General features: G+C 45.4%; 1 protein-coding gene across 1 annotated transcript in view; it reads right to left on the reverse strand.

Moving 5' to 3' along the window:
• Positions 1-5,737: 5,737 nt before the first annotated feature.
• The window catches only part of HPCAL4 (hippocalcin like 4), a 122,521-nt gene continuing 103,009 nt past the window's right edge, over positions 5,738-25,249 (reverse strand). The window contains exon 4 of the mRNA XM_086955755.1: positions 5,738-9,711. Coding sequence (XP_086811881.1) covers positions 9,514-9,711 — 198 coding nt within the window. The 3' untranslated portion in view covers positions 5,738-9,513. The remainder of the gene's footprint in view (positions 9,712-25,249) is intronic.

Below are 25,249 nucleotides of genomic sequence, written 5' to 3' on the forward strand. Positions count from 1 at the left end.
CCAGGATTAGGGTTTCTGGGCGGGTTTGCCTTAGGGGTGGAACCTGTTCCCTTTCCCTGAAAATTGTTTTGGGGACCTTTAGAGAACTCCCGCTTTTTATCTCCCCCCTCCTTCTTCTGGGGGGCGCCCTGTCCGGCCTTTTGGGAATCCCCTCCAGTCCCCTTTGAGGACACCCGGGTACTTGCCCAGATGTCCGCCTCCTCTGCAAGCTTCCGGGGGTTGGTCAGCTTGCTGTCCACCAGGTGTTGGCGCAGCTCGGGAAAGCATTTTTCGAGTAGGTGCTCTTTCAAAAATAGATCATACAACCCCTCATAATCCTTCACCTCACTGCCCTTTACCCAGCCCTCCAATGCCTTTCTTGCATAATCAAGGAAGTCCACCCAGTTCTGGGTGCTCAGCTTGTGGCTCACCCTGAACTTCTGGCGATATTTCTCTGGGGTTAACCCAAACTTCCTGATCAATGCTAGCTTCATGGTGGGGTAGTTGGTCTGCTCCTCTGGTTCCAAGGCTAGCAAGGTGTCCCGACCAGTAGGAGGCATGTACTTGTACAAACCACCCCCCCAGTGCTTCTCCTGCACCCCATGGGCTCTTAAGGAGACCTCATAGGCAGCCAACCATTTGGCTATATCATCCCCTTGACTATAGCTAGCAATGAGGTCTTTAGGCAAATAGGGTCTGGACTCCCTGGCTGTTTCTCTGGATTCGCTGCCACCATTCATAACAGGAGAGGATCCCCTTTGCAGGGCCTGGAGTTCTAACTCTTTCAACTTGAATTCATGAGCCATCCTCCGCTCTTCCTTCTCCTGCTCCAGCTTAGCCAACTCCCATTTTAATTGCCTCATTTCCCTCCTGTCAGTGAGCTCTGCTTCGGTCAAGCTTCCCCCGGAGACACTACTGCCCCTCCTAGAGTAGGACACTGGTCCTGGGAGTAGGTTTTCCACCTCTGAGTGGAATAATCCATCTACCTCTACAACCGTGTCCCGGTCTGTCCCTTCATCCTCCTCCTTCCCTTCTCTGTGTGCTTCTACCCAAGCCCTTAAGCTGGTCTGGAGTTCCCCCTTCTTGGCACCACGCTTAAAAAACACCCCCATTTGTTGGCAGAAATCTTTTAGTTGGGCCACAGAGTAAGTATCCAGCTCTTCCAGCGCAAATTCCATTTTGCAACAGGCAATTCAAAGCTACACACACAAGAAGAATAGAGCTACAAGGGCGACCTGAAGCTACCTCCACCCCACCACCAGGAACAAATTTGGAAAAAACAAAAGTAAAAATTAGGAGGGCCGCTAGGAGAAAACTCCAGGTGTAGGTTAGTGGATTACACTCAATTACTGCAGAGTAGTTGCAACCACAGTCAAGATCCCACCGCTAGACACCAACTTGTTGGAACCTAATGTTGTCAGGTCACCTAGGGTAGCCTGGCCTAGGGTAAGGCAATATCAACAGAGGCACATGTGTAAAGGTTGCAAACCACCCAGTAGTAATTCAATGCAATATCACTCAAAAATGACACTACACCAATGTTTGTGTAAAAATATGAGCTATTTTATAAAAATATTCTTTGTTGACTTCTCTCTCTCAGTAGTTTACATTTAGATACAATGTGCAGTTTTTATCAGTTTTTCTTCCATAAATCCAATAATCTTAGGAGAACCCAGTTCACAGTGTTTACTCCTTCAACATTGAGTTATCTTTAGGCAACACTTTCTCAGCAGACTCAAATAGCACTTTATACAGTGTTAGAGTGACCACCCACGCTGAGGTTCCCTGGATATATCAAAGAACAATTACACTGGTATTTTACCAACTTCAGCCTACTACTTTGAGAATAACAAGGTCATAGGACTTGGGGAGCTTTCCTTTACACTCACTGTTTGACTCCTTACTCACAATCAGTGAATAACCCCAGGATGTCAGTTCTTAACTTCCTCATGAACAGCTCTGGTAACATTTATTCCAAGGTAAACCCTGATTGGAGTCATAGATTCTTCTTCCCCTCCCCCTCTGAACAAGAATCCCACAGCTTACTCCAGCATTCAAGTTTATAATCCCCACTATCGCAGAGCACTTCCCCAGCACTGTGTAGTCTCACATAAACACCTCCCTCTGAGCCTGTTTCCAGAAGGCTTATCCACGGTTCTCTCGGGCCCTTCCTGAGCCCAACACAGAGATCCCCAGGTAACTAGCGAGTAATGGGGGAGGGTTCCGACAGTTAGTTCCGTTTTAGGGGCTTAAGAGAACTCCTTCTCAGCTTCTCGATTGATTTCCCCAGTCAATCGGTTCTCCTCCCTTATTCCTCCACCTTACTTGGTAATGAAGCGGAGGGTGACTCTGACACGGTTCCCCCCAGCTCTCCGCCTCCGCAGCTGCTCCGCTCTCGATACACGCCCTTATGCGCCTGTGCTAGCAGGGGGCTGCGTCTGGGCTGAGGCAATCGGGGTTTCCGTCACCCGGGCAGGACGCGCTACTCTCTGCCAGGATGCGAGGCAGCGCAGGCGCGGGTGATTAGTGTTCCCGCTAGGCGCAGCCTCACTTGCTCGCTCGCCTGCACTGACACCGCTACTGCGTCTGCGCTGAGTCCGCCCTTTCGCCGACTCTCTCTCTCCTCACACTGCCGCACTATCGGATCTGCGCAGAGTCCAACGCTCACTTCTTCCTGCGCTCAATTCCGCAATAACTCCGCCGTCACTCGCCTCTCTACTGCGGCTTCTTAGAGGCGCAGGGCGTCATACCTCGCTCCAGTCTGCTTCCACCAAAACGCCGGTAGGTTGAGTCTACAAGGGGAATGTAGGGAGCAAGTTCCCAGATAGTAGCTAGGACAACGGGGGAAAGAGGGTCCAAGGGCTCAAGGGGTCAATCGCCACAGCCTGGCCGATTTCCACAGAAGATGAAGGCTGATGGGAGGGTTTGGTCAGGGGCCAGAGGGGGAACGTCTTCCTGAAGTGGTTGTCTATCACTCAGACAAACTAACTGCTTCCAGTGCGTCCTCCTCCTCACACCACTGCCTCTCTCCTCCAACTCCCTGTACTGCACAAAATGGTTTCCTGACCTCTGCCCTTATATAGCCAATCCACACAGGGTCCAGTAGGGTCCAGAAAGTTCTGGAAGGCCTAATGATAACCTATGGGGAAGTCTAGAATATGGCAGTTGGGGACAGTTGGTGGCCACCATTTTGTGACTCTCAGTGAATCCCTGTCAGGAAAGGCACCTAGGACTGAGGTGAAAGATTATGAAGGTAAAAGAGCACCCATCCCCCCAGGCCAGCACCATCAAAATCCAGTGGACACAAAAATATATAAAGGCATGAGGGGCAAAAAGGGGACAAAATAAATAATAAATTGGAGGGACTACGCAAAGGGCCAGACAGGTCTAACATGCACCATAAACTTTTCTTATCTGAAGTCAATAGGAAAAAGAGTCCAGCAATATTAATCATCTCCTTTATTAAGTAAACTCAAGTTCATTGCATCCATAAGAATCATCCAGCCAACGCGTTTCGTTCAGTGGCTACTTGAACTTCGTCAGGGCTAGGATAAGCGTCAGAATAGGAAGTCCAATAAGATCCCAGACCTCTTCAGTAGAGGGGTGTAGCACCTGTATGGCTAATGTATGCACCAATCGTTATATCGGAGCTTGTGACTGTTGAAGTAATGGAGCCTCTTATTTGGGCCACGAGTTTGATAGCCCGTAACGGATGCAGTGTGATAGCGTCCGCACGTCTTCACATGAACCTGTTTGGAAGCAGATACAAATACATTGTTTCTAAATCTAAAAACAGTGCGTGGTATTGGTATGCATTCTCGCTGTAAAACATACGTGCTAAAAAGTTTGTTGGACAGGCATACAATGTATTTACCTACGTGTACTGTTGTACAACCATTCCAGAAGAACGTTGAGGTGGGTGCTATTCTGATTAAGCTGATACTACTGTAAATGCCTTGGGAATCTTTTCATGCCTCTGTAAAATTTGTCAGTTGGCAAATGGTATCAGGTATTAGGTAGGTTTGATGTATTAAGTGCACAAAGGAGAAGAGATTCATGTGGCATATGTGGTGAGGATTGAAGTTTTGGCATTGTGATGACAGACTGCATGCTAGATGCCATATGATAAACAGGGATATAAAATATACTGGCCTTGATGTATGACCTCTGTTCGCAAACCGGGATGAGCAAATTGCACACCAACTGGTCTGCAAAGAGGGGTGCAATTTGCAATGTGACCTATGTGCTATGCCCAATCACAAAGGGTCCAAAACGACCCATGTAATACATTTTAATAAGACAGGTCACTATTTGGAACCACCTGCAATAGATAAGGAGTGGAGGGATGGTGGTCATATCTTTTCAAAAGCCTGACTTTCATTAAAAATAAGGTGCTTCTTTAAAACAAAATCCTATTTCTAAAAATTTTGGGGTGGGGGCAGGCAGTGGTCCTCACCCTGTAGCACTACTTGCTCTCCCATTATCCACCAGACATGATTCTCAAATGGCAAGCTGCCACACAGGGACGACTTTATCTTTGCAAATCAGATACCACCCCAACCTGGATGTTAGAATCTGATCATTGGGTTGCAGCCACAAACTCGGTCGTAAATATCCCACTGCAAATCGCAAATACGAGGGGGATGCCCCTAGACACAGAACTTGTGTGAGTTGGAAAGATGTTTAAAACTTGAAAAGGGGGTTTTATACTTCTCATAACACTGTTTTGTGGGTGCAAACCGTAGGATTTTGCAAGGCGCACGGTTTGTGACAGCAAAATAGTGCCTCACATCAGGCCCTTAGATCTTTGTTTACTGAAGCTATGGTAATTTTTGGCGTGGTTCTAACTCAGTAGGAGCATGCGCAGAACCAGCACTGTAAATAATAAGCAAGTGAAATGGAATGTTTCAGAGGCACTTTGGCCCTTATTGTAAGCCTGCTCAGAATGTCAATGTTGTAGGTCTTGGTAATTCATGATTCATCCAGGAAGTGTGCTTCCAGTCAAATCAGGAATGAGACAGAACTTGTGAAGAAGGGCTTCTTGTGCAAGCCTTTTAAAGAAACATACAGCTGTTGCATTTGTCTTACAATGTGGAATCACGCTTGAGCATGACTAACTGGCTGGGGTGATGCTGCTGCTCAAAATAGTCCCTGGACGGACAGGCGTTCTCTATCGGGGGGAGTGGGAGCACCCCAATGCCCACAGCAGGCACGTGGCTTGCGTCTAAAAGAGATAGTCACAGGATACTTCGGCCATGCCAGACCTTTCCTAAACTACTTTTTCTTCTAACCTGCATGCAATATACTAAATGCTACAAATGTATGTTAAATATTATTATAGAGCGAAGTCGGTGTTGTCAGGCATCCTTCTTAATCTACAAGATGCATCTGTTTCTGTCTTATATTTCTCCACATTTTCCTTGATACTACTTAGTGTTTCTTTCCTTCTTTGTTTCGGTCACCTGAGCTTTGTGACCAGTTGGGACTCGCTAGGCAAGAACCACACCTGTGAAAAAAGCAAGTGCACGCCTGTAAAGCACAGGCTCCGCATATTGTTCAGGGATAATTGTGGAAATTTGAACTTCTTCAATCCCTGAGTCATCCAGGAACCAAGCTGTCACCTTTGCACACCGTCGGACGATTCTAACAAATCAAAAACTAGAGCATACACAACTAGACATGAGCAAAAACAAGTTTCAATTTAAGCCCAAAGCCACAATGAACTGGATAGGTGCGGGTCAATTAAACACCAACAACGTTCTGTGAACGACTCATGTCAGATACTTTATTTTTCAGTTAAAAAAATATAACAAGTTCACGTTTTCTAACAATTATTACAATAACCAAAAATTCACAATAAGAAGACCAAAACACATGTGCAATGAAACATCTGTCAAGGGTGGGTTTCTGGAGCTGGTAAGAGGCGGATGGGTGCGAGATGAATTTCCTGTGTTCCCTGTGCAGACACTGGCTCCTTCTCTCCCTCCAGCTCTCCCAGAGTACTCGATTCCTCCTTGCTCATCTGTACCAGTCCCTTTTCCAACACCTCACTGACTCCCTTACCACCAAAGCTGTCTCTCAATCCGGATCCGACTTATTCATTCACTTGTCACTTCACCTTCTCTTCCAGTCCACTCTCCACTCACTATCCAATTGGATCTAGCAGTGTTTGTATTGTACTGTATTGTGGCATTTCTATTGCACTTTCACATCTCTTGTCAAAGTCCCAAAGTGCTTTTTCATATGTTCCAGTGAGCAATCACTACGTCTGTAGTCCATTGGTAGGAGAAAGGTGATAGTGATAGGAGTAATGCGATCTGTTAGTGCTGAGCTTCGGGATCATGTGTGGAGCCCGGAAAGAGAGCTCCAGACATGGCGTCGCAACAAGTATCTTCCTTCTCCGCCTGCCATCAATCAGTGCTTTCTAACATCTACTCACTCCACCTCTAGGCCCCATGTTTCATCCAAATCTCACATGCATCATCTACTCCCATCTATTGCGCCTCCATTAAATTGTGTTTATTCGTCATTATTGCTCCATCCATCCATCTGGCACCCATCTGTCTACTCCCTCTTGCCTTTCCACTAATACATAGAGGCCTTTGTTCCTGGCCTTCACCCTCATGCCTTCTTTGCTGCACATTCCTGTGATCTGGTAAGATTTGATAGGCACTCCCTGCACTTCCTTCACCCCTTATTGTTTCCATTTCGCATAAGTGTACCCCTTCTCTCACTCAACTGCTTTTTTCTGCCTGCACACACCAATACTTGCTTTGCTGTGACCCACTTTCCTTGGCACAGACAAATCGCCACCATATGGCATGTCCTTCCATCTAAAGTCTTAATGAGAGAGCCACAGTCTACGTATGGAAGTGTTCCACGCCATTTATAGTGTGCTCTTCTGGTCTTATTTTTAGAGCAATGTCTACCAATGCCCCATATACAAGCAGGCAAAGTACTGCTCCCCGTTGGGATCACAGAAGCCTTCACAGATTGGGTGTGAATTAATCTATGAGTGGAGGCACCACAATTAATAGTCACACTGGTGGGCAATATTATTGATATACAACCAATGGTAGCGATTTGATGAGTTAAATATTCACATAGAATGGGTACACGGGTCTCTAGACAGCCCCCATCCTTCTCCTATCCTCAGCCTGGGTATACCAGTAGGGGGTCGGCCAACATCTCCCTTATGTAAGGATCTCCCCTTGGCATGGGTCTACTGAGTGCAGGCAAGCCGCCAAACCACATCTCTCTGCTGTAAGCATCCCTCCTCTGTCTGGGACTGCTGGTATGCAGATGAACCACGTCCTCTCACGCAAGGGTCCCTCCTCAGCTTGGGTCTACTGGTGTGTGGACAGGACACGTTTCTCCTGTGTGTGGAGTTCAAGTCAGCTTGTGTCTATGGTATGCAGGCAAAAGACAAGCTCTCTTTTAAAAGTCCCACTATCCATGTTGGAAAATTGCTATTAACAGTGGCTTCATTTAACCCAACTTCCTCTACAGGCAGCTAACTGCCTTTTTGATACAGCTCCCCATTCAAACCCACTCTTGACAGGTTAACAACATTTTACATTTCTTAAATATTTCATAATTAGTTTCTGTACTGCGCCAGGGGCCTGATCGCATCTGCCATATGCAAGGGAGAATGTGTGACCCCTAAGGAACAGCATCCCAGCTGAGGAAGGGCGAGGAGCGGTGAGGACCGACTGGGGCAAGGAAAAGTGAGGGATGTGAGGCGGCTGCAGGGACCTCAGGGAGGGACTGGCTCTGCACTCTGGATTCAGGGGGATGTTCATCTCCCTGGCAGGGCAGAAACACGAGGAGAGGGCCTGCTGGGAAGGAGACCCCCTAAATAATACTCTCGGTCATGACCTTTGAGGGCGACCCCAAAACTAAGTCCTCCGATGATCATAGCATCAATATGTACAGCAAGGACAAAATGGAATAGTTCCATTGAAACATTGCATTTGCAGGTAGCTTCAATATGTACATTTTTTGAAGAACACTGAAAAACACTCTTGGGAAAAGGAACACTAGAGTTGGAAGATTTTTACGGAAAATGCAACACAAGCCAAGTGAGGAACACTGCGGAACCCCTTGTAGGAGGCCAGTGCTGAAGAGGAGCTGCCTATGGTTGGAACAGATGGTGTTATCACAATGAGGTCACATCACTAATCAGAGGCATTGGCAAGCAAAGTGAAGTGTACCCCAGAAATAGAAAGGTTCTCCTCAAGAGAGGCATGTGATATATCCCAGGGTAAGATGTAAGCTCCTTGCGCGTCATTTGTGTACTCTTCAAGAGTTACACAGGAACTCATCAACAGTGTTGTAAAAGCTCCTCAGGAGAGGACAAGGTGGACATAAGGGCTTAGCGTAAACAAAGGGCCTAGGGAGGGAGACATTTAGAAAGTGTCCGAGGATAGGTATCTCGAGTGGGGAGATGCCACAGAGTGAGCATGGATCAAGGGGAAGGTATCGGGAGGGAGTCCGGTGTAAGTGGCCTCATGAGATCGTCTAGGAGTGGGCGGGCAGAGGATCTTGGAAGGGGAGAGAGAAAAAGAAGAAGTCCAGAAGAAAACAGCAAATGCAGTGTGAATGCAACCTGTGTCCACAGTAAACTCCTGAAGCAGGAGGTAGGTAAAGGGGCAAAGCAGCCATACTGTGCTTCACTCAGGCTTCAGGAGAAACTGAGGGACAGTCTCTTGTGGAGACTTAACACGAGGAACACACAGACGTGCGGGGGTTAGGCCATAGCTGTCACCTGCAAATGTTGAGACTCTTCAGTACTTTGCTTTTAGACGCATGAGTTGAGGAAATAGAGTAAAGGAGATGAGAATATGTGAGCATGGCAGGATACATACTGGCCCCAGAAATGACAGTTCTGTAACCCAGACGATTCACAATAATATTGTCCTGTGTTTATGGGCTCCTCCCATCCGGTTTAGTAATGGTATGGTCCAGCCTGGTGTTCTTGAAATTGAGGTGCAACAGATGAGACATTGTTGAACGGTAGCATGCGTACCATCGAGCAAAGGCTCAGGTGTCAGGCGTGAAAGTTTTGCATGGTGTACAGGAAGCTGAAACTCACATTATGTGCTGGGTACTGGTTCAGGCAACCCAGTTTGACAATATATGAGAACAAGTAAGGGCGCAGCTATGACATATCTGGATGTTGGGGTACACACTGGCTCAGGCATCCCAGTTTGGCAATGTGTGAGGAAGAGGTGGGCGGGTGGTGTATTTGCTATGTAGGGGTTCACGCTGGCTCAGGCATCCCAGTCTGGCAATGTGTGAGGACAAGTTTGGGGCTGTAATTGTTATGTTGGGGTTCACGCTGGCTCAAGCATCCCAGTTTAGCAATGTATAGGGCAAGTTGGGTGGGGGCTGTATCTGGTATGTTGGGGTACACTCTGGCTCAGGCATCCCAGTTTGGCAATGTGGGGGCACTGGAGTTGGGAGGCTGTATCTTGTATGTCATGGTGCTCTCTGGCTCCAGTGTTCCAGGTGGGACTCCTTGGGGAGGGGTCTTTACTTCTGCATATCACATTGCAGCAGCAGGACTATGGAGGGGTCACTTTTGGCGGCTTCTTTAAACTCCTCGAGAGTGATCTGGTCATCTTTGTCTTTGTCCATCTTGGTGAAGATCTTGTCCACACGCTGCTGGGGGGTCAATCCATCCTGGTTCATTCTCATCATAATCACGGTCCCAACCATCTTATAAATGGCCTAGAGTAGGATCAGGGCAGACATAGAAAGAGACAGAGAAAGAAAAGGTTCAATGAAGAGAGCAAAGAAATTCAATACGAGCCAAGGGAAGGTAAAGGTAATACATTATGATTGACTTTAGAAAAGAGGCATCAAGGTTGAGTTATGTTGATTGTTCTAAGGTGGTGAATACAGACCTGAAAAGATACAGACAGACTCAGGCAACACTGGGTTAGCAGTAGGCATGCAATGTGTCTACTTGTAACAACCCTAGAAAGATATTTTTCCCACTGGACCCTGGGTGGGAAAGGGATTCTTTAGTGGAATTCAGTAAGGACAATGATACTCATCATTGGACTTCACTGCCAGTGTGCCAGCAACTCCAAGAGATCCAAAAAGGAAGATATAGTATTGCTGAGTCGTTAAGTGATGCCAGGAAGCAGCAAAAATCTGCTTTTTCAAGGATGGAACCCATATGAAGAAGGTAGTCAGCTCCATACATCTAAAGAAGCCTGTCTGTCATGATTCACATTAAGGATGTTCTTCCGTTGTCACATATTCACAATATCTTGGTGATATATTCATTTTTTTCATGCAATTTGCTTGAATTTGGCCTAATCGCTTCATGGCTATGTAACATACGTCTTTACTGCAGTGCTTGCCTTGCCTTGTTTTGTTAGCTGGCTTTCTTGACAAAAGTTGTTACCCTTATTTACCCTAATGTGGTTTGGTCAATTTTGTGACTATGCTCGCTCTAGTTTGGTGTTAGTTTCTGAGTCTCATCATAAATCACTAGTACAGTGAATCTTTTGACAGAATGGGTAATTCCTTTTCTTAACTTCTTGTCACCAGGTTATTGGACTCCTTTTGGGTCAAAAAATTATTGTGGATTGTGGATGTTTTAACCACGTAATGTGGCATGCTTCATCATTGGCCACCCCATTCCACCCTGGTAAGATGGAACTATCAGGGTGGACTCGACCCCAATTAATTAGGGAGTTCTTAAGATATATTAAAAATATTTCATATTCAAAATATTTAAAAATACCTTAAGGTATACCTCAGGTAAAGTCTTTATTATGTGGTACCTCAGGTAGATGAAGCTTCACATGTGATAAGCATGTTGTGTTTTCGGTGTGATTTACAGTACCACCCTATCACGTGTGGTGTGTCATTGAATGCTTTTCCGCAAATTCTCCCCACTCCAGCATGATGGATGGTATCATATTATCTAAACGTATGTGCCTTTGTACCCCAGGCCTTGAAATTCAAATAAAGAGAGTTAGGAAATTCCAGTTTTACTAATATATACATACATATACTAACATACACTCATAGAATTAGAGTGATGGATCCTTTTTGCCCCAAGGAATGCTCCTTATCAGTTATCTGGCTCTTAGAGTGGGCCAAACTATATCAGCACTTTCAACGGATGATAGGGCCATAGTACCTCTAAACATACAGTAATTTCTTTGTTCACATTTTAATCATACCTAAGGTACCACATGGTAACGGATAAACGTGTGGTATTCTTTAAGGTATTTTTATATAAACTGGATCCATGTATTATACAAGAAAATAACTCCCTCATTCATTGGGGTTGAGTCCGCCCTTGTGGTTCAATCTTACCAGAGTGGGTGGGGGCAATGATAAACCATGCCAAAATATGTGGGTGAGAACCCCCCACATCCAAATTCTTTTTTTACCCAAAAGGGTCAAGGGGTCCAATAACCTGGAGACAAAGAGTTAGGAATAGGAATTACCTGTTCTGTCAACAGATTCGCCTCACTCGTTGTTATATGATGTATCTCAGGAGGAATTGTGTTGTCTAAATTCTCCACTTCTTTCAATGTGATATGATTTGTTTATGAGTCTGCCTGTGCTGGATTCTTCTGACATCACTTCTAGGCTATATGTGGTATCTGCTTGCTAACTGGTGTTTTTGGTAACTGATTCAAGCAGCACTGTCAGATTACCCCCTATACTGTTTGGTGATGTGTTTGTGTGAGAGGTTTTGCATCAAGCTTTTGGGCTTTTTGCAACTACACATTATCTGTTAAACCTAAAAGTCGTAATGATAAAGCTGTGCTGCTGCTAAGTTTGTGTTTGGTTTGCCTACTCATGTCTTTTAGTAGCAATCAATGTCAAGTATTCTCTGGCCTCTATTTGCGTTTGTTATTTCTTCTGGTACTAGGTTATTGAGTGATTTACTAAAATGTTGTTTGTTGTGCCTCGTGCTAGAGGCAGTCGCTCTAGTTGGAAGCAAATGTAAACCCTTTGTAATTTCTGAATTCCTCACATCACTGTATAACCAGAAACATAGATTATGCTGGCTGCACAAGAAAGTTGAACAAGAAACTCTGCCAAGTCTCCATTCTAACGCCTTTATTACAAATGCTAGTGGTGCTATATTGGCCATCTGCTGAACGTTTACAGAGAGCCAGTGCCTGATGATATTCAAGTCGCTAGAATCAAGGCACCCTTTTTCCAGTCATTAATTTAGTACCCAATCGCAGACCTGAGAAATAGCCTACAACTAAACTCTGCACTGAAGTAGTTACACCCTTTTCTTGAGGTTTGAAAAAAGGTCTGTAGGATCATGACCATTGTGTGCGATTCTCACCCCAAAACAGAAAAGAACCTGTGTCCCACGTGATGCAACATTTGATTCTCAGTAGATTTTTATTAGAAAGAATCATAAATGTGACCTGTGAATTATACCATTCAGTTCCAGTAAACCAACCTTATGCTTTATCTAGAAAATCCTACTAGCAACCTAATTGTTGCTATGTTATCTTGCATAGTCAGATGCTCACCCTACATCTGAAGACTGAGTCAATGTGTTTCCAGATGAGGCACTGTGGACACTCCCAGTGAAGCAAGCAGTCCTGAAGATCTGGCACCCAATGAATGGGAAACACACAGCCTTGCATCTAATATATACACCTCAAAGTGCCCAATAGCCCAATCAATGTCTCAATGTTCTACAGATCCTGCTTCAAATGAAACTTCTTGCCTGAGTAGTGATCCAGCAGGTCAGAAACCACATTTTCAGTCCATCCCTCCCTATGAAGACTTTGACCAGCAAATTCATCTTTGTTTATTTTGTTTATTTAAAACAAAGGTAGCCTAGGAGGCACTCCGCTGGATGGAGAACGTCAGAGTTTAGCATCTTAGCCTCTAGGTGATGGCAGCTGCATTCAGCGTTGCCTCTCTCTTGATTCATGTTGTTTCTATACTCCCATGGAATGTATTCTACAAATTGGCAAGCTTCTCGAGCTTAGATCTAGTACAAATCTGGAAGCCGAAGAAAGTATCAGTGTGCTGACCAGAGGGTGGTTGGTTTCACCAATGAAGAGAAACCCTAGTTGGGTTCTCAATAAGTCAAGCAATATCTGACCACCCCAAGCAAAACACTACTCTATTCTCACTAGGCGCAATAGCTACTGGGGCTTTCATACCTGCATGCTGACCCCTTTTTTGATATTTGGGCACTTTGCACTTATACCTTCATAACTTTATTTCCAATAAAAGGTACCCAAGCCAAATTTCTGATCTTGTACCCATATGTTGAGGATTCCAAAGACACCCAATGTTTGTGGAATCCCTTGGATGGAACTGAGACAATAGCCTAAATCTAGCAAAAGGTATGTTTTTTTTATTTTAAATGGATAAAAGTGAGGCATGAAGGCATATATTATTTTAAATAAAAATGTAATCAACAATGGGTTTGCTGTGCTAATGTCACAATCTTTCCAGCTTTCAGGAACAAGCTGAGTTGTATAAAATATTACTTTTTTAACTACTGTTTTTGAATTTTTCTTAGTTGTGCTTCGTGTTTCCTATTTTTTGTGCTTTTAACCTACTTAAAATTTGTCATAGAAACATGTGTGAAACCTAGAAGTGGACTGGGAAGGCCATACATTTCTGAAATCTAAATATAATTCCAAATCCAGCTAGGGGTAATAATTTTTGCAGATCGCGCTCATGGTTTATGCAGAAAAGTATATAGCTGGCATTTCCAACTGTAATTTCTTCTCCCAATGGCAGATTTACAAAAGTATTATACTGCTTCATTAGTCAGACCCTTTTGGCTGTATGTATTGTCCAACAACACGTTCAACAACACACGACACCCAGAGCCAACAACCGAGTTGCAGCTTATAATGATTTTTCATGGTGTACTGACTATGCTTCAATTTATGGTAACATTTAATGAATCAAATAAGAGCATGAAGGAAACCTATGCACTATTTAAATGTGCCCAAGTTACTGAGTTTAAGAATAATGGCCTTACCCATACTATCATGTGATACAGAGGATATTTTGCAAAATGAGTTCTTTCTTGCACACTGTCTTAAACTTGGAAGCAAAAAATGAAGAGGAATTCGATTGATAATAACAAATGCTTACTGTTCTGTGTTCTGACACTTATGGCCTAACGGCTACAGCGGTCAACATTGGACCTGGGGAACCAGGTGCGTGTCTTGGCAGGTATGCTCACCAGCCTGTGATTCTGGGCAAATCCCTTAATCTCCCTAACAAAAAAATGTATGTGTCTGTCTGTAACGCAACTGGTGCTCCTGTAAAGTTCTCTGATACCTTCAGGTCAAGTTTTTACTATATAAAACTCCCCCCGAAAAAACAAATCTCTACTGCACTTGTGTGGACTGGCCTTTCGTCCATGACATAAAAGACCCCAAAATACAATGTTGAGATATCAAATTATTGCCATAAAAATTAACCCATTTTGCATTATTTCCTGCCATGTTTCCTTACTCAGAATCCCCAGCAAACCTCAAACCTTATCTAAAATCGCACATTTTCAGCATTTTTCGGAGCAAAAGGTCCAAAATCTATGAGGACCCCAGACTTCCTACCACACAGTGTCTCCACCCTTCTCCCATTAAAAATGGTACACTACCTGTGTGGCTGGGACTCAGCACCCCTGTCAAGAATGGATCAAACCAGTCACCATGCAAAGACGATATTGACTTCATATGATTACTTTTTTAACCATTCCTCTCGTGTCAAGATTTCCTTTTTAAAAAAAAAAAAAATCCTTCTGGTGCTTGCACTAGAGAGATTTTCTTTGCTAGTGTGGTGGATAAACAATTCACCATGTTGGCACTCCCACATAATGCAACAGGCATGAACGGTTCATCCACCGCACTAAAGCTATTAACACGTTTTCTTTCTCTTGTTTTGTCATAGTCAAGTTCTGTTAATTGCCTGTTTCATTAGCAATAATCCTCATTACTTTGAGTCTTCACTTCCTCATCCCAGGCCCAACTATTGAGGTGGGTCTTCAGGTGGAGAACAGCAATTTAAAAAAAAACAGGTCCTTATATAGATCCTATATTATAGCTATAATATACCCTGCCTGTCCCTGACTATATCCTGAAAATCTAAACATACAAAGAGGCATTAGCCAAGGGAGGGCAAGATGTGAGACAAGAAAGTCAAGATTCAAAGTAATGAAGATTACCACTAAGTTATCTGCACATTACCATCTCATTTGCAGCTGCAGGGCAATAGGGATCAAAATCGTGTATCTGCATATGTAAACAAACACCATCCTGACCACAGATGAACAGCAGCACCATGAGAATGTATTTAAACATAATTCAACTGTGAACAGCACTCAAAACACCCAAGCCAAACCCTGGACGCCAGTTCCCTGCCAAATAAAAAATGATTTAAAAAAGTATGAGTGCAGGAGGCACCACAACAAATGTAAGGTAAAGGAACACCTCCTAATTCTGCCCATGAGGATGACACCCTTGGATAGAGAATCTCAAAATGAGACCCAGAAGGGAAATACCAGAACAGGAATATGCTTTATTAATGCAAGATGCTTTAATGGTAGACCAAGCTAGTGCAAGTCGCTCTTAAGTAATGGCAAGCAACTCCAAGTGCCAACAGAAGGTTTAGCCCGCTTTCCTCAAAGGACCATAATTCACAAGGACAGCTTCGGAAGATCGAAAAACACAATTATATTGCTGGTAAACAGAGAAAGTTGTGGACATCTCAACAGTGCAATAAAGAATATTTAGTAGAAGCAAGATTGGGATAAAGTAAGAAGCAGTATACCAATTTGCATGAAAGATGGGACGCAAGAGAAACCGTTTGATGAAAAGATGCGCTCGGACAAAGGATCACCTTGTCAAAAAAAAACTTCAATAAACATGGCTCATGACAGTAAAAGACTTTTAGCAGACAACAAATATAAAGACATCCAAGATAGCGGTTTGACAGGGGCCCCTGTAAAGCTCGTAATATTAAAGGCAGATCCCTTGGGGGAAACCGGAGAGGCGAATACTAGACTGTGGTTGGAAAAACTACGTAAAAGGTGAGAGGCCAAATGAGCAAAGCAGATAAATCAAGCTAAGGAGATCAAAAAGCCTGAACCGACGCTCACTGGACGTTTTGAGAGAAAACTGCCAGACTCAGAGTAACTACATCCATCATGAAATCAAGAATATCCGACGGATCACAATTCTCTAGCCTGTAACCTCTTATAGGAATATTAATTTGTAAACTGATGTCAAATGTACATAAGACTTTAAGGCAGAGGGACAATGATCCTGCTGGAAATCCTTGAGCAACATCAGTACTGGAGGACAGTCCTCCTCGCTTCCAAACCATGAAGTGAAGCTGTTGAAGGTTCAGAGAGACTGAAGACACTACAATGCCAAGGACCGAAGAAGCAGAAATCAGGGCCTGCTTGTCTATACCAGTGCCACCAGAATTAAATCAGCCAGATTCAACTGGGCATTTGTCAATAACAGAGACAGGAGTGGCATTAGCAGAAAGGGGTAGAAAAGCCCAGAGATAGAGGAGTATGCACCCATTTGCCTGGGAACATTAAGACCAAATGCAGAACAGAGGGGCATAACCATTTACTGATGAGGCAAAGAGTCTGGGTAGAGGAGTTTTCCCCAGACAATAAAGCTGCAGAAAGATCTTGTTGTAGAAGCAGAAGTGGAAAAAAGAGGGAAGCCAGCGACTGAGGAAGTCAGTAGGAACATTCTCCATTCCTGGTGGATAAACTACAGATAGAGAAGGAAGATGAGTTTCCGTTTTGAGGTTGATTTCCTGAACAATTTGATATTCAGAAAGATCTGGTTCCTCCTTGTCTGTTTATCAATGACCTTGACACCTTTACTATTGGTCCTCCCAAGCAGGAGCTGCCCTTAAATGTCGAGAGAAGCTCTGAAGGGCCCTCAAGATGGGACTGGGCTCCCTCGAGTTGGAGGATCCTAAAAGTTCTAAAGGAGATTAGCGACTCTGCACAGAAAGGTGCCTCAGAGTAGCCCCTCCAATTCACCTGACCAGCATCTGCTATTACAAACCAACATTATGTAGGGAAGAGGGAAACCTTGAGTCCCTGAAGCTGAAAATAATCCTTTATTGATGCTGTTCCCCATTGTTATGAGTATATTTGGAAAACATGTAGATTACCAACTTATCCTGGAGAACAAATACCCACAACAGGTCAGTACGAAAGATGAGACTTTGAAATATTGACCAGGGAGCTATGATCCTAAAGCGTCTGACACACCAAACTGGATTCCTCTTGAGCTCAGAAAAAAGAAGAGGCGGCAAACAGCCAAGCCTCTTGATGGAGCGAGATGTTGAATGAAATTTCGTACAAACTCGCAAAGTTAAACTTCCATAATAAGTATAACAGTACTAATAGCATGTGTTGAAATAATTAACCAACTTAGTTTAAAATTGCAGACACTACATGTGGGACTAATGTGCTTCTATGTTGCATTTGCAAGTGTGTGGAAAAATAATAAACTAGCCTTGTCTATTGTCTTTGTCAGTATTAAATGCGGCTGTTTAATTAATGGCATGTGCTATATTATTTGTGTGCAATATGTTTTGTCGTGTCTTTTCTGTGACAAAAGCTTGTGGAGGATCCTCATGGCCTAAAAGAAGAAGGTTAATATAAATGCTGCTATTTGTGCTTTGGCTAGGTAACATAATTAATCCGGTTAATAATTAGAAGGGGCCGGGTCATGGTATGGATCTCAATTCTCTAATTAATTACTGTCTTGTGTTTGTTTAACTCCTCCCCTGCTGATGACGGAACCGCTCCGTCATAAGCTGCAGTGGCGCTGTGCTGATGACGGAGCGGCTTCGTCATGGCCCGCCCGACGCTCCTGCGCGGCGCAAATTCAGCGCCTGCGCTGAGCGTTCTATTGAGCGGGCGGGGCCATGACAGAACCGCTCCGTCATAAGCACAGCGCAACCGACGCTGGTGACGGAGCTGTTCCGTCACCAGCATGCGCACGCCGCATTTCCGCACCGCCCCCTTAGCACTGCGGCGGAATAGCCGCCGCAGTGAAGGGGTTAAATACTATTTTCCGTGAGAGGCCTTTTGGGCCTGCATAAAGATGGCATTTTTGAAACCTGTCCAGAAAAGAGCCTTGCACACACGAGAAGTGGAAAGTTTTACCACGTCGACAATTTTGTCAGAAATTACTGTTGGATAAGTCGTGCATAATGTACTCATGGAGTTTGTCCAAGGACAGGAAGCGGCAGGATTGCCAAAGCAAGGAAGTTATGAATTGTAATTCGAATGAACTTATTGTGATACATTTTCGAGGAAGCAAAATGACACGAACAATAGGGCTAAAGAAGAGCCCGTTCTTGGTTTGAAAACGGTGATGACATGGAATGGTCTGACATAATTCAGCCAATGGGAACTCTGGATTGCAAAAAATATGAAAATTTTTTAGAAGATTAGCTAGTTAGAAAGGTATAAAATTTGGCCCTACAGGCAGGAGGGGGCTCTTGCTTCCCGATTCCTGAATGACGTGCTGATGGACGTTTGGCGCCTGTAAGGACAGCTGTCTTTATTAAATATTCTTTTAGGTGAAGAGAGTTTTAGACAGGGAAATAGAATTTAAGGAATGGAAACTTTTATTTTGCTTTAATTCATGCTAAATGATTTACTTTAAAATCTCAGACTAATAAGCCTTTCCTTGAATGATGCTTTCAATTTGCTAATAAAATAATGATTTTTGAATAAAAATGCTCTCTCTTTGAATAAAATAAGCTAATAAAATTAGATTTTTGAAATCACAAGCTGGTCTTGTTTATTCATGGTCTAGTTATCATTATTAGATCCATTCGCCTTTGTGACTTAATTAAATGTCGTATGATCTAAACCATGCAGATGTATATATTTTTGTAAATAGTTTATGTATAGAGTGTTTAATTAGGTCACATGATTCAGTTGCTCAAAATTGTCTCTTTAGTTTATGGGCCTTCAAAGCACACCATGGAATGCAATGTAATAATCTACTCTAGAATGATCGAAGCTGAATGGACTTACTTAGACACTTTAGTTTCAGCGGGGTCAAAAATCCACATTGACCTTGCCCACTAAAAGGAAAACAGAACATATGCCCTGATGTTCCTTGACAGGAGTGACTTATTGTATTATATTTCGAACCATCAACAGTGCATTTCAAAAAAATCTCTGCCTAATCAAAGAATGGGGCAGACAAGTTGGCCAAAAACTGTCTGGAAGGTAGCAAACCCTGAACTCCAGACAGTAATCGAACCCCACCATCTGAAGAACCCAGTAGTCGATGATCACTGTCAGTCGTCAGTGGCGTAACGAACCTTGAGGGGGCCCCCCTGCAGGTACGTGAAGGGGGGCCCCTCTGGACTTAATCTCGAGCTCCCCAGCAGAAGTGTGGTGCTGACGGGGCCCCCTTGAGGGTGAGGGCCCCCCGCACCGCGGGGGCTGCAAGGGCCTGTGCTACGCCCCTGACAGTCGTACAGAAAGATAATCTAGCTCCCAGTGGCAGGCTCAATGGAACTGCAGCATCCCCCATATAATCATGCATGTTAGGGGGAAGGAGAGGCAGTGGAAGAAGCACGCCTTGTGGACCGGTATTTACTGTAGAAGTAGGCTCCGGGCCTCAGGCCCTCTAGTGAAAGGAACCAATAGGTTGGTGACACTGCTGCAAATGTCCACACACAAATAAGTGGGAGTTGGAAAAAGAATGGACTCTAGAAGGGCCTTGAAGGAGTGGCAACAGGGTCCTTTGGTCTTCCAAAGATGTTTTTTTAAATTAAAGCTTCAAACAGAGGATTAAAAAGCAACAATCCCCCGGAAAGGAAGATGAAGAAGAAATATACACAGGACTGAATCAAGCTACGAGGACCTCAGCCAAACATGATGGTGCATGGTGACAGTACCCTCGGAAGCAGCCATTGCAGCCACCAAGATCATCAGATGTTATATCAGATAAAAAACAACGTAAATAAAGCAAGCACTGGTTCAGAGTATTTCCCTTTCTGTCTATCTGCCCAAAATGTGAAAATCCTTAAGAAAGGAGAGTACAGTATAAGTGGATTAAGTCCTAGTCATCGGGGCAAAATAAGATTCAAAATATGCTCATTTTAGGGCAAGATATTTTTTAATTTGTGGCATTCTCCAGAGTAGCATCCTAAAGTAGATTAGAAGGATCACCTTGATTGTGGCTGGGGCTTTGATTTCTTAGTTTTGCATGTGATACGTTTTGGTTACAAAGCAAAGAAATGATTTCCCTGTGTTTTCTAATTCATTCTGTAGAATGCTCGAACTGCTCCATGGACTGGCATGGAAGCAGATTCCTGGGACCAGCACAGTGCAAAAAATTCTCGGTGATACTCATCCATCTCAGGGGTGGAAACCCCAGTTCTCATAAAGGTGCTGAAGGAGGACTCTCAGTTCCCGGGTTTATTTACCTCTAATTCATCGCTAGCACTTTATAGGTTTGTCAACCACCAAGTCTTAATTAGATACAGTGGGCCAGGTAAGAACCATGAAAATGCACAGAAGAGAAGCACCATGGCTGCCAGCATTCTCTGTAATCCAGGCAACCACATGCATCATGAGCTCAGTGTGTTCTGATACTTTAGAGGCAAGACAAAATCTGGGGGGGGGGGGCCCACAATTACTTTAAGGGAACATAGCAAAAACTTCTCTCCAAAAGTACAGACCAAAACTTGATATGGCCAAGCAGAGGAGGAATCCACAGCTTTAAGGGGTCATCTTTTTTAAGTTGGGTTGTTTTTTCAAAGTAAATTGTTTCTCTGTAGGTGGTGACTCGCCTCAATAGTTATGACTAAGACGAGGACGCAAGATGCAATATCCTAGGTTTTGTTAAGGTCAACCTTAGTGCTTGTTGGCACTGACTCTTCTGTGGAGTGTTTTAATGTGATATTAATGGGTAGCCTCTGTATCTATTTTTGCAGGCAGCTTATTTATTTATTTCACGTTTAACCCACATCATGCACTGATACAGAGGGCAGAATTATTGCTGACAATTTTATATTTATGGTTACGTTTAGCCATGCAGTTGTTGTTCCATGGTAGTGGGTTTAGTCGGACTCACTTCATTCACTGCAGGAGAAGCAGTGTACATAGAGGCAGACGTGGATAGCTCAGAGTCACTTTATACAGGGGCAGCAGCTGGAGGCACAGTGTGACTTTAGATGGAGGCACTAGGTCGTATGCTCAGGATGAATTTATGAGGGACAGTGAAAGGTATGCTCAGGCTCTCTGCACACAGGGGAAGCATCGGTACACGCAGACTCACCTTACACATGGCAGCAGTGCGCAAGATTCAATTTACAAGGCATCATTGGAGATACTGGAACTATCTTCACAGACAGCCTATAGTGGGTGTATAACCCAGGGGGAGCGGTCTGCGTACCCGCTGTGCACAGGGGCAGCAGCAGTGGTAGCTAAATTGGGATTTGGGGGGCAGCCGACCGGAGGGAGGTCTGCCCCCCATGGACTTTGGGGAATTGGTGCGGGTTAGGCTACTTTTGGGCTACGTTACATTCCAGCATATATACCCTCCATTTTGTGTGCCAGCCACCATTTTAACATGGTGACCTGGTGACTGGCACACTCTTCCGTTTTTGGCCTCTTGGTAGTGAGTTCTAGGGTAGGGAGGTGTAGGTTGAGGCACAGAGTTAAAATAATGGCAATCACCTACGTACTCACCTATGGAGGACAATAGCGTTGCACAGGTGGTTCACCTGCTGATGGCTGCAGGGGTGCAGACAGCAGGGCCAGACTGGCCGTTGCGGTTACCGGGCAATCCCACGGTGCGCCGCACGGGTGTGGGGGCCGGTTTGGGGCCCCTGGGCGCGGTTTTTGTTACAGGGCCGTTTTTGCAGCATAGCTGCAAAATCGTCCCTGTAACAAAATCGGCCCAAAACCGGCCCTGGCAAAGAGCTCGGCGGCACCCACAACCCCCCGGGGGGGCGGACGCGCACTTTGCCAGGGCCGGTTTAGGTTCCCAGTCCGAACCTGGCAAGCTGATTCAACCTGCTGAAGGAGGCCTCAAGTGGGATGGGTCACCCCCGCAGAAGTCTGCTGGCGGGGTGACTACTGCTGTTCTGGCCTATGCGGAAGAGTGCAATCCCCAAGCATTGCCCCAGGTAAAAGGGAGGGGCTGCTCGCATGTGAGGCGTGCAGCCACTCACATAAATAAGGAAGCTGTCGGCTCAGGTGGGGTGACATGGCGCATGAAGCCCCACCCCTGCTGCAGGGCTGGGGAAAATGCGGAAATGTTTCGGGCGAGGTCCCCCGCGGGGGCAGGAAGGCCTCGCCAGTTAAAATAATGATGGAAAAATGCGAGGCATTTGGCAACGCTACAGAGGACACTCAGTATGCAGCAGTGGGCGTGGCCATCCAGCGAGAGGCCTCGGATGTACCTGGCGAGGCCTCTCGTGGAGAAAAGAAGGGCAGGGCCGCGGTTAGGGAGCCCGCGGGGCCGCATGATGCCTGGTGCTGGGAGGGAAGGGCTATGAGCAGGGAAGAGCAAGGGTTTGTTGCGGGGGGGGGGGTGTTGGAGGAGAAAATAAGCCACGTCAGGGTACTGAGGGCCCGCAAGGCCCCTTGGCCTGAGGTGGACTTCAGGTCGGTCTGTGAGCAATGCTTGGAGGAGGGGAGAGGGAGTCACCAGTGGGGGATGGGGGTAGGGTGACCAGACGTCCCCGTTTTCCCAGGACGGTCCCCATTTTTGGAGAAGTGTCCCGACACTTGTCTCCAAGTGACTCAAATGTCTCTGTTTTCAATCAGTGTCCGGGTTAAACACAGAAATGTCCTTGTTTTTCGTTGGCTGCCCTTCGGCAATTTAGCATTCCGCAGTTTACCTCCCATGCTTTTCTGTCACGAGCAACTAAGCAACATTATTGAGTTGTACTTTACGTGGTGCTGACACACAGCTATAGAAACGAGCATTGATAAAGCTAGTAAATCTGGCGTTTGCTAGCCTGTGATGTTTTATTGATTTTTGGCAAATATATGCTATAGTTCTTAAAAGTGTAAATGTAATAAAAAGTACTAATGCTTCTGAGTAAAGGAGAGGGGTGCCAATAAAAGACCTCCGATTTGTTGTCTGTAATGCTTCATCTCGGTCTGTGGAGGGAGCTGTCATTGTAGTCCTTTTTCTATGTCTATGACAGCTGTCAAATAGTCCTACTTTTATGTCGATGGTTACTGCAAACCGTAGTCCTACTTCTATGTCAATGACCTGTCCCCGTTTTTTGTTTTGAGAATCTGGTCACCCTAGGGGGGTGTACTCATGGCTGGAGAGAGCCCTCTTGGGAGCTAGAGAGGGGCTGCATAAGGGTTTCGGAAAGGGGTCCCCCGGGAAGGGCACAGGGCAGTTCAGATCCAGGGTTGTTGGGCTGTGGGTCTCGCTAGGCAGGGAGGGGGCCTGGATTCTTTGGAATGGAGCAATGTGGAAGAACTGGGAGGAGAGGGTATGGCTCGGGACGGAGTCTCCAGACCGTCAGCTGGCTGTGAAGCCCCCATGCAGGGTATATGGTTCAACAGGGGGCAGGGGGGCGTCGTAACCTACAGGCCTGGGGGGAGTTCCTGAAGAATGGGGCTCAGAGGAGGTGGCTCAAAGGAGGCGAAAGGAATGGGAAAGCGTAGAGGACGTTTTCCAATTCATACTGGGACTTAGGAGGACAGACCAGGGGGACGGTTTCAGGAAAACTGGCGGGCATCGCTTTTAAGGGCAAACTGTGGTTGGTGTAACCATCTGCGGGGGAGTTCGGGAAAAGAATCCTAATGGGTTGGGCAGGGGAGACAGGCCCTGCAGGGCCTAAGCAGAGGCCTGTGACGTTGGATATTTGATGCACGTGATTCAGTGCCTTCCAAGTGTGTGCACTGAACACCAGGAGACAGGGTTGTTTTCGACCATCATGTCTTGGCTATTTTTTGGAGCATTTCGGGTTTCAAACCTACTGGGGGGAAAGAGTAGCAGGGGATTCTCCTGGGAGGAGGTGTGTTTACAAGATAATGGGGTGCAGGTATAATTATACAAGTCCAAGACTGATCAGAGAGCAGTGGGGAAGACCCTACTGTTCTTGAAGGCTTACCCGGTGTCACTCAAGGCGCTGCGTAGGGAGAGTTGGAGGCGGGCAGTTCGCTCGGGCAGAGTTTTCATACACGGGGATGGGAAACCCGTAACGGCTTTCCAATTGTTATCTATCCTAAGTAAGGCGTTAACACTATTAGGTTTGGACGCCAGCCAGTTTGGGACTCATTCCTTCAGGATTGGCGAGGCTAGCAGACGGGGTTGCCATCTTTATTTCTTTTGCAGGTGTGTTTGCCAGTCCCTCAGAGGCTGGAATAACGGTCTGGATCGTGGGCCACTCGTTTGTAAAACAGGAGGAGCGACACGCTAGGGCGAGCTTTTACGGTCACAACCTGGGTTTCAATAACAAATTATACTCTATTTTGTGGAAAGGAAAATGGGGAATGTGATGGAAGGAATGGATACCATGCTTGCACAAGGTTAAAGGGGGAGGGAAATGTCCGAAAGTTCTTATCATTCATTTGGGGGAAAATGATTTGGTGACTCAAAAGGCTTTGGACTTAATTAAGGAGATGAAATGGGACCTTAAGCAGGCTGGTAAGTTATGGGTTGGCTGCCACACCATGTGGACAGAGTTCATTCCCAGGAGAGTGGGGGAGGGTGGGTATTAAACTGCCAGCCATCCAAAAATCCAGGAGAACTGAACAAGGAAATAAGGGCGTTTTGCAGGGATAACGATGTTGGCAGGATACCACATTCAGACTTGTGATTTCAGGACGTGGAGTTTTTTAGAGGGGACGAAATTCACCAGTCTTTTATGGGGATGGAGCTCTACCTGTTTCAGTTGAAGTTAGCACTAGTCAAGGTGTTGGGGGTTGAGTAATGGGCCCTGAGGATGGGACTCACTTCCGTCAAGGTAAGACGTGGCAGGGACAGGACCAGGGGGGAAGGCCCTGGTCCTGGGTGGCATCAATGGACGGGCTAGTTTCACAATTATTAGTGAACTGGGTGGGTTATTTTACACATGGAATTCAGCAGTAGTAACCAATTGTGCTAATGGTACAGAGCTCTGAATGTCCCTGCTATAAATCCAAGTAGCCGCAGGGTAGGAAGTGATGACTCTGACCTCTTGGTGTTGTGACTGACAATCCCTAGACCTGTCAAATAGCCCACGCTGCCAGGAATAGGATGGGGACAAAAGAGTT

This window comes from Lissotriton vulgaris, chromosome 2_1 (genome assembly GCF_964263255.1).
Source record: "Lissotriton vulgaris chromosome 2_1, aLisVul1.2, whole genome shotgun sequence".
Taxonomy (NCBI): Eukaryota; Metazoa; Chordata; class Amphibia; order Caudata; family Salamandridae; genus Lissotriton; species Lissotriton vulgaris.